Source organism: Cupressus sempervirens, chromosome 5 (genome assembly GCF_028749045.1).
Source record: "Cupressus sempervirens isolate cs-2001-9-10 chromosome 5, ASM2874904v1, whole genome shotgun sequence".
Classification (NCBI taxonomy): domain Eukaryota; kingdom Viridiplantae; phylum Streptophyta; class Pinopsida; order Cupressales; family Cupressaceae; genus Cupressus; species Cupressus sempervirens.
Genome location: NC_143122.1, coordinates 830,625,340 through 830,636,000, shown reverse-complemented (window position 1 = coordinate 830,636,000; position 10,661 = coordinate 830,625,340). Strand labels below are relative to the sequence as shown.

At 32.9% G+C, this 10,661-nt stretch overlaps 1 protein-coding gene across 1 annotated transcript; it reads left to right on the top strand.

Moving 5' to 3' along the window:
* The first annotated feature begins 5,306 nt into the window (after positions 1 to 5,306).
* On the top strand, positions 5,307 to 5,771 carry LOC149558455 (histone H2B.3-like). Its single transcript, XM_089830849.1, has 2 exons — positions 5,307 to 5,448; positions 5,560 to 5,771. Exons 1-2 carry the CDS (start codon positions 5,307 to 5,309, stop codon positions 5,769 to 5,771), a joined length of 354 nt encoding a protein of 117 aa, XP_089686975.1.
* The last annotated feature ends 4,890 nt before the right edge of the window (positions 5,772 to 10,661 follow it).

The following is a 10,661-nucleotide window of genomic DNA, read 5'->3' as shown; positions in this document are numbered from 1 at the left end:
TTTACAATTTAATATTTTATAAACTAATTAAAAATTTTATAGCATGGTTATATTAATTTTTTTTTCTTACTCTTTATTATTATAAACAATAGTTAATGTAAAATAAGGCACTTCATTTATTATTTTTTATATTTTAATATATAATATATGATTATATTAAATATATATAATTAATGTTTAAAAGTCAACATATAACATTGCATATACTTGTTGTCTTGGGGGATGTCAATCCTTGAGAGAATGGAAGAATTTTTGGAACCATTGGATCTTGTCAAGGATGAATTTCTTTTGCTGGATAACTCTACATGAGGTAATCCTCATGATTGATAATCTACAAAGTAGAGAATTCGAGTTGGCCAACTAATGTGTGTTATGTTAAAATGCAACATAATCAATTCAACACCTCCTCATGCATTGTCCCTTTTCTACAGAGGTTTGGAGGAAGATTTTCTCTATGTGGGAGATTCAATGGTGCTTCAGTGAGAAACACCCATCAGTTTGTTAACTATGATGGTCCGTCTAATGACCTATACCTCAAAACCTTCTAAAGAGTCATCCCCCCATAAGTATGATGGAAAATTTGGAAGGAATGAAGAAACCACATATTTTGGGCAAAAGCTACTTCTAGGATGGTGGTGGCTCAGAAAGTGGCCAGCCTCCTAAAAGAATATAGTGGGATCTAGCATTAGAAACCCCCCTGAACCCCATGAGAGACCAAGATATGAGAATGGTTAAATCTTGGGACTTTAGTGTAAAGGTGGAAAGATTCAACAAATCTAAAGTTTTTGCCAGAGGTAAAATGATTTGACACACTCCCACCCCCGCCAAGCTTAGATGAAACTCAATTTTGATGGCTTGGAAATTGCTAAAAGGACTATGATTGGTGTGTTGACTAGAATAATACTTGTAAGGTAGTGGTTGCCTATGCTGGGAGCTATTGAGGGAGATCAAAAAATCAAGCAAAAGCTTTGACCATTCTATGGGGAATGAGGATAGAGAGAGCTAGAACAATTAATGATATAGCTATTGAGGGAGATTCTATGTTAATTATCAAAGTTGTGAAGGATGAAGGTTAGGGTAGCTAGAAGATAAAATAGACAATAGAGGAAATTTGAATATTGTTAAATGGGCTTCTTGAAGTCCACATGGACCACATCTATCTAGAAGGGAACAAAGTTGTGGATGATCTAACCAAAATTAGTCATGAAGTGGAAGGAATAAAGGAATAGGATGATGTTATCCAAACTCCACCATCCACAAAAATGATGGTGGAAAGTTAATGTGATCTTTCAAATGTAATATAATGAAGTACAACAAGTGGTGTATTAGTATGGATCCAGGTGGATGAGAGAACCCAAAAAATTGCTATAAAGTCTAGAATATTTGGAAATATTTTGTGTTTATTTATATTTAGGGGATGTCGGTGCAAACTAAGGATTTAGAGATTGAACTAGGAGGAGACATGGGTACCAACAACTGCATTAAACTAGATAATATTAAGGACTATATTAGGGGTAGTGAGTTTGCATGGGTTTATTTGCAAAAAGGTGGTTTGTAATCATTCATGGAAGGAATTACAAGGTATGATGAGCATGTGTCCCTATAATTTGTCAACACCTAGAATAGCAGAAAGGTAAATATTAATGGGGTGGTATTCAAAATAATAGAGGAGCTTGTCATAAAAGTTGGTGGGTTATCTCTCAAGAGAAAGAGTTGGCATAAGTGGGTTGGGGTTTCTGATAATATGAGCTTGTGGAAATTCTTCTACCTAAAACAAGATCCTATTTACATGTGGGGTTTTTTTTTTGTGGGAGAACCTATCCAAACCATGGGACATAGTGTGCTATGTCATTATGTGCTATGTCAGACTCAAAAATTCGTTCCAAGTGTTGTATAATTATGACTTTCTTAGTTTAAACCATTTCACAACCTAATTTTCTTCCCACACCTTAGTTTTAATTTGATGGAGAATAGTGTGTTTAATGCTATGAAAAAGAGGGTGGAAGGAAGACCCTTCTATACCCTCTACCATGCCTTCATGTTTAAAAATTATAAATTCCAAGTCACCCTCAACCTGCCTCTTCTTGTTAAAACCCTTGTCACTATTACTCCCCAAGTCTGCATGGACCCTAGCCCTTGCTATATCTTGAAGAAGGTAGACAAAAATCCCTTGAGTTATAGGAAAAACATCAACATTATTGATTATAATACTAATACTAGATAGAGTAATAAAGTTGCAAGAAGGTCCAACAAAAGGCTTAAATTGGAAAAAAATAAGACACCCCCAAAATAGGAGATGAGTTATGAGTCCATAGAGAGTAAAAGGAGATCCACCAAGAGGAATAGTAAGGTTATTCAGCTTGGCTCTTGGGGAAAGACTGTTCCAAGACATTCCCACATTTTGGATACCCTAGAAGCCAACCAATCTTTGGATAAAAGCTTGGGGGAAGGTATCACCTCCCCTTTGAAGAACATTACTAAGGGTGGGGGGAAGAAAGTGTGTCATAGCCATGGGTAGGATCAAAGTAAAACCTAGTTGGACAAGCTAGAGAAACCAATGCATGAATTCGCTGACAATCAAGAAGCCTGTGTCAAAAGCTTCAAAGACTTGCTGAGTTCTGTACTATATTCATGCATTCAGTGACTAGAACTCTATACTTTCTATAGGTGAACAATAATGACAAGGACATGAGAAAAGAGAGTGATACCACTCGCTCGCTCTATAGCTTCCTAGCAGATGATTGGCTCAAGACTCTACTGGAGAAACCAGTCAAGGAAGAGGTAGAGAAACCAATGATGGAGAATCACAATGAAAAGTAAAGTAGGAGGAGGATCTAGAGGAGGAGGGGAACTATCTCCAATGCTTTCTTTTCTTTTTCTTTCTATAATGTTATGGTTAACTCTGAACTCTATGCCCTATGTGACGTGCTTGGTTAATGTAATCATTTTAATGGCATTGCTTCTAATCTCTAATGTTGGATTGTTTTTTGGCATAGTATGTATGTTAAGGGTAGTATGTTTGATATTGATATTTTGAAGTATAATGTTATGGTATTAACTATTACAATTTTTTTGATGTCCATAAAAGGGTTTGGTTAGATAAAAAGGAGTAACTACCTACTAGTCTCTAGCCTTCTATACTACGGGGTTAGGCCCCTTTTTGGTTGCTATCTAAATACATAAAAAAAAGAATTACATATAAACTAAAATTAAAAATTATATTTCTAATTGAACTAATATACAAGTATAAACTATATATTCAACCTAAGCTAACCTTAAACTAAGTTTAAACATAATTCTCTTTAACATATAATTTTTTTCTGAATTAAATTTATAATTAATTATAAAAATTTATAAATTAATTAAAGTAATTATAAAATTTAAATTTTAAATATTAAATAAATTTGATAAATAGAGTAAATTCAATTTAATTATGTTATAATTTTTAATATAATTAGGTATAGTAGAAATTAATTTAATAATATAAAGAAATAAATACGTTAAATAATAATATGAAGTATAATTTAATATAGTAAGAAAGCTAAAAATTAAAATAAATTAAAATTTTTAGTTAAACACTCAAATTAATTATGAATGCTTCTTAAAAATTAACATTCTATCATAAAAAAATTAAGAATGCTTTTAAAATATTGACATTGTAGTCTAAAATTTAACAATGTATCCTCAAAAATTAATAATTCTTTTAAAAAATTTAATTTTTATAATGAATGATTGTTTGTAATATAAAATTTAAAATTTCTATGCATTCTAAAAGGTCACATAATGCATAGTGGTTGCTTGTACCTCAACCGTATGATCCCTATACAAGGAATATATATAGTTTTAGAAAGCAAAAGTTTTATGAGTATACTATAGAAACATAAAATTAGAAATTAGAAAAAAAATCTTGAGTTTTTATTGGTTGAAATAAGAAGAAATAATCACACATTAATGAAAAATGAATGAAAATCAACTATCTAATAAACACAGCTAATATTCATATTGGAGTAATTTGATTGATTTTAGAATACAAGTACAATTTATTTCAAGGATATGAAACATTAAATTTAAGAACTCACACAATAATAGAAATAGTAAATGCGTAGATTTTTAATCAATAATTGAATAATAACAAATGTCAAGTAGTGACTTGTTGTATATAATATTTAAAATTTAAAATGAAAATATTTATCTAGAAATAATTATATTATAAATTTAACTATAAAAAAACAATATTATACATTTATTCCAAATGACTTAGTATACAAATTAAAAATACTTTTTATTTTAGAAAATTAATTCATAAAATTAATAAATAAATAATAATTCTTTGCAAATATATGAACTTAAAAAAAATATTTCTAATAGGTGGAAATTAATTTACTAATTAGACAAAGTGATTCTAATGCCTAGATGCTACTTAAATTCATATTTGTAATAATTTTATGAGAAATATTTGCATACATATATTATTATTTTATCTTATTATTTTTCATTATTAAAAAAATGCAACCTATAAGCTGAAATTCAATAGCCATCTTTATGTGCTTCTTTTCTTAGCTTGGATTTTTAAATTAGTTGTAGTTTAGTTCTAATAGTTGCATAGATTTGGAAGGTTATCCATATTCTTTGATAATGATTAATTCTATTTTCTATGCATTGTGGTAAATATAGTAGCCATACTTGTCAAATGGATTGTGTGGATAAAAAATAAATTTATAATTTGATGGTTGCTTTTAGCCAATTTTCAGTCTTGAATTAAAAATAGAGGTGCTCCATTATATACTAAATTAACTAGTATTATAAATTTATTGAAACTAAATCATGTTTGAGACATATATTATAATATTTTATATAAGTGAAAATAAGAAAAATAAATAAAATTTATTTAATTAAAAAATATTACAAAATTAGATGAATGTAATATTGATATAAATAAATAATGATTTCATAGTAGATTATAATAAGTGTTAGGCTCTTCAACTTAATAAAAGGTTTCTTAAATTTATCAAAAATGGTTTTATATATCAAAATTATAAATTCATATAAAAAATAACATTTTTCAAACTTCAAATTTGGAAATTTCAAAAAATAGAAAAAGTCTTTCAAAAATGTGGGAGCCAATAGGAAATGATGATAATGTTTTATATATAACAAGAGAGTGTTTCATTTCTTGCAATGGTCTCTACCCAAGAAAAGAGTGTTTAATTCATTTGTGCATTGCGAGAAACAATGGTTCACAGGGCTGAAAATAAACCATTGGAGAAACCCCCAGCCCTTCTAGGGTTGTTCAGAAGGCCCCTGCAATGAAGAGGAAGAAGAAAAGAGTTGAGACATGGGAGACTTACATAAACAAGGTTCTTCAAGATGTCAATAGGCGCCTTCCACTCAAAGAGAAAAAGAAGAAAAAGAAAGAGCGTAAAGGAAAAAAGTTTAAAAGTAAAAAGGGTAAAGAAGTAGAGGAAGAGGAAGAGGAAGAGGTAGAGGTAGAAAAGGAAACAAGTGTTGAAATGAATATTTCAAAAAAGGCCATGGCTATAATGAACTCATTTGTAACAGATCTTTTCAAAAAATTAGCTGAAGAGGCTTCGATGTTGAACAAGAGTGCAAAGAGGCAAACATTTACATCATGGCCTATTCAGAAGGCCATCAGACTGGTCCTTCCTTATCAGCTTGGTGAGTGTGCTGAGATAGTGGGTATAACGATCGTTCACAACTTCGCCTTTCGTACTGCTGATGCCCCTGATATTGTACTGCCCCTACTTTTTTAAGCTTCTAATACTCCTAATTGCAATCAAACCTTTTTAGGTTATGTCAACCTTTTGTTGTAATGGTAGTTTAGGAGTTTCATTAAGAATTAGTTAAATGGATCATTTTACTATTGTAATAGGAAAGGAAAGGGGCTTTTGTAATATAATAGGATTATATGTTTTTGGCAGTCTTTAAGCCAAGAGGCTTTCTATAGTGGAAGATTTCATCAATGCAATTTTTTTGACACTTTCATTAAATTAGATGGTCGTTTGCATGTCTTGCAACATGAAATAATTATATATTATAAAGAAATATTGCATTTGTTAATGGCTACAATTCAAAGAATAGTTTGGATAGATTAGTGTCTGAGTTGTATCATTTCCATCTCTATCATGCAACACTTTAGATCACTTCACTTCTTTGACGGAGACCTAAAATTCTTCTTGAATGATACAACTCATAATCCTACGATGTTTAAAAGAAAATATTTCTAGTGAGGCTACAAAGGAGGAGGGTAAAGGTGGGGAAAACACATCAAACAATGAAAAATTGATCAGGAAACGGTGAATTTTCTCCCTCTTCCATGGAATTTCGTATGCAAATTACTGTCCTTGTAAGTTTTTTTTGTCTTCTATTACTAACACCTCTAGTCATCTCCATCTCTATCATACAGTGCTTTATGTCACTTCATTGTCTCTTTTTAAATTCTCTATCATGGCCAAAGAAAAAAGAGTGATTTCAAGCGTTTTACAGAACCTGAGCCTTATTTTAAACTATCGATCATCAATGTCAGGTTGTCCTCCTCATATGATAAAAATGCATGTCAGTTTTATTGCTTCGAAAGTGTTTCCATTCACATTTCATGAAAAAGTTAGGGTTGCAGGGGGTGATTATATTTTTGCCAGGTATGTTACGATTGTCTTGATAGGGTAGACAGTAACGTCAAATTCAACACTAAAATTGAACCTTTATACGATGATTCATTACACAACATATTAATTAATAGCCTAGGTTCTAGACATAATTTCTACAATGGAACAATTGGTATCAAAAGAAGATGAAAAGATACAATCCAATTGAATTAGTAGCAACAACAATTTTGGTGCTAGTAAGGTAGTGTAAAATATTGGGGCCTCGTTTGTTGTTTGGGTCAGAGGATTTATTTATTTTTAATTTATTTTAGAGTTCAAATTGGAAATTCCTCTTTCCTTCTTTATAAATTGTTCAAATAAATCAATATAAAGATGAGAGGCATTTTATTATTTTGTTCTAAAGTTTGGAAGTATGTTCCTCTTCATGTATTTTTAAGTAGAAATTAATAATATGTTTTTTTGATATCTATTTGAATTATCAATTTTATGAAGTGTTTAGAATTTAATTACTATAATAAAAATTTAGTAAACATTAAACATTTAAAGATCTCACTTTTCAATAAAATATTTCTATATTGACAAAATGCATTTTTATTTAGAAATTTCTAATTTTTACACTTTTCTAATGAAAAATATTTATGTGAACTATATTAAAATGTTGAAATATTCGAAAGGCACAAAGTAAATATATAGAAACTTTCTACTTTTCTAATTGAAAATAAAAGATGTTTAGAAATAGTTGAAACCTTCTATATATATATAAGAAAAGTGTCATTTCATATATATAATTTCAAAAGTCTATAGAATATTTTTAAAAGTATATAGAAAACTAAGATATTTCTATATTTTTCAATTGGATGATGTATTTTAGTTACAAATACTTAAATAAAGTAAGATTATGATTTTTTTTTTCCATATTTCTAATAGTATAAACTGAAAGATGCTTAGCATAACTAAATCTTGACAAAGTAATTAAATAAAAAGATTCAGACTATAATAAAATAATGAAATTACAATTGATTTTAATTTGAACAAAATGGTAGATATTATAACAAATTTTAAAATAAGATTAAAATTTATAAATTTGGAAAAATATTAAATTAATGAAGGTAAATGTATAAAATTAAAATCAAAAGAATGTTATGAGAAAGGTTTCCATACAATTAAAATCAATCTTATGAATTCATTTTAAACATATGCATATAGTGAAAGTTTAAAAGGTGTGTGTGTGTGTGTGTGCGTGTGTGCATGCACGCGCGCGCATGGGTGCGTGCGTGCTTGTGTGTGTGCATGCGTGCATGAGAGAGAGAGAGAGAGAGAGAGAGAGAGAGAGAGAGAGAGAGAGAGAGAGAGAGAGAGAGAGAGAGAGAGAGAGAGAGAGAGAGAGAGAGATGAATGAAATAAATAGAGAAGATAATAATAATAGGAGGGGTCATGATAGAGGGGGTATGAAGGCATGAGAGACACAAGGTAGACATTAGCATGAGATAGGGGGAATATGGTGAAAGACATGGGGTAGATATAGGGGGTAACTAGGGGGAATATATTGTGAGAGGAGGGAGAGGAGAGATTTAAAGAGATTAAGGAGGCAAGGAGGGAGGGAGATGATGTAGAGGTAAATGGTAATAAAGGAGAGGATATGGTAAGAGGAGGTGGAAATAGGAGAAAGGGAGGAATGTGGGAAGGTATGAGGTAGAAAGAGACAACTTCATAGGGGATAGAGATGAGGTAGAGAGAAAGACAATAATTAGGGCATCGAATGGAGAGAGATGGACTATAGGGGATGGATGATAATTAGGGTGTGTGTGTGTGTGTGTGTGTGTGTGTGTGTGTGTGTGTGTGTGAGAGAGAGAGAGAGAGAGAGAGAGAGAGAGAGAGAGAGAGAGAGAGAGAGAGAGAGAGAGAGAGAGAACATATGTGTGATAGTGACAAAAGAGGATATAGGGTAGGAGACATGAGGTCGATATAAAGAGAGAGAAATTGTGAGAGGTAAAGAGCCATATGTATGAGAGACGGTGAGAGACATGTAGTAGATATAGAGGGTGAAAAAGTTAGGGGGCTGATATTGTGAGAGGAGCGAGTGGAGAAAGTTAAAGAGTCCAAATAGGGAGAAAGAGAGAGGGAGATAAGAGGGAGGGGGTGAAAGACATGATGTAGAGATAAATAGTAATTAGGGAATGAAATGTTAAGTAGGTGTGGGAAAAAAGAGAAAGATAAAAGAGGTGAAGAGATGAGGTAGAAAGAGACAACATGGTGGGGGAGAGAGATGAGATAGAGAGAAAGAGAGTAATTAGGGAATCACATGGATGTATTTGGGTATAAGGAAGGGAGGGAGGAAGAGAGAGAAGGGGTTGGAGGGAGAGAGAGAGGGAGGGTAACACTTGGTGAGAGGAGAGAGATGATAGAGTGAAAGAGAGTAGTTAGTAATTAGGGGGAAGAGATAAGGAGAGAGTAGAGAAAGAGGGTTTTAAATATGGGCTATATATATGGTAATTAGGGGGAGGATATAGTGAGAGCGAGATGCATATGAGAGAAAGGGAGAAGGAGAGAGATAAGGTAGAGAGAAAGCGAAACATAAAGATACATGAGATAGGGAGAGTAGGTGATAAAAACTCAAAGGGACATGAGAGAGAGGGATATACCATAGGAGACATGAGGTCAACATAGAGAGATATTGTGAGAGATAACGACACATGTGAGCAAGACATTGTGAGACATGAGGTAGATATAGATGGTAAATAGGGAGCCAAGATTGTGTGTGTGTGTGTGAGAGAGAGAGACATGTGCAACAAATATTGTGAGAGATAAAGATACATGAGTGAAAGATATGGAGTAGATATAGGGGGTAAATAGGAGGAATACATTATGATAGGAGGGAGAGGAGAGACTTAAAAAGATTAAGAAGGCAAGGAGGGAGGGAGATGATGTAGAGATAAATGGTAATAAAGGAGAGGATATTGTAACAAGAGGTGGAAATAGGAGAAATGGAGGAATATGGGAAGGTATGAGGTAGAAAGAGACAACTTCATAGGGGAGAGAGATGAGGTAGATAGAAAGAAAATAATTAGGGCATCAAATGGATGGAAATGGAGAGGGACGGAGGGAGAGGGAGAGGGAGAGAGAGGGGGAGGGAGGGAGGTAGAGAGAGAGAGAGAGAGAGAGAGAGAGAGAGAGAGAGAGAGAGAGAGAGATTGTAACACTTGGTGAGAGGAGAGAGATAATAGAGTGGAAGAGAGTAGTTAGTGATTAGGGGGAGAAATGAAGAGAGAGAAGAGAAAGAGAGTTTGAGACATGGGATGTTTATAGTGTAATTAAGGGGAGGATATAGTGAGAGAAAGATGGATATGAGAGAAAGGGAGAAGGAGAGAGAAAGAAAGTAAAACATAAAGATACATGAGACAAGGAGAGTAGGTGATAACAAGTCAAGGGGACATGAGAGAGAGGGGGAGGAGATATAACATAGGAGACATGAGGTCAACATATAGAGATATTGTGAGAAATAATGACGCATGTGAGAAAAATATATTTTGAAACATGATTTTGATATAGATGGTAAATAGGGAGCTAGGATTTTGTGTGTGTGTGTGTGTGCATGCGCGAGAGAGAGAGAGAGAGAGAGAGAGAGAGAGAGAGAGAGAGAGAGAGAGAGAGAATAGGAGGAATATATTATGATAGGAAGGAGAGGAGAGACTTAAAGAGATTAAGGAGGAAGAGAGGGACGGAGACGATGTAGAGATAAATGGTAATAAAGGAGAGTATGTGGTAAGAAGAGGTGGAAATAGGAGAAAGGGAGGAACATGGGAAGGTATGAGGTAGAAAGAGACAACTTCATAGGGGAGACAGATGAGGTAGAGAAAAAGACAATAATTTGGGCATTGAATGTATGGAGGGAGGGAGGGAGGGAGGGAGGGAGAGAGAGAGAGAGAGAGAGAGAGAGAGAGAGAGAGAGAGAGAGAGAGAGAGAGAGAGAGGACATATGTGTGAGAGTGACAAAAGAGGATATACGGTAGGAGACATGATGTCAACATAAAGAGAGAG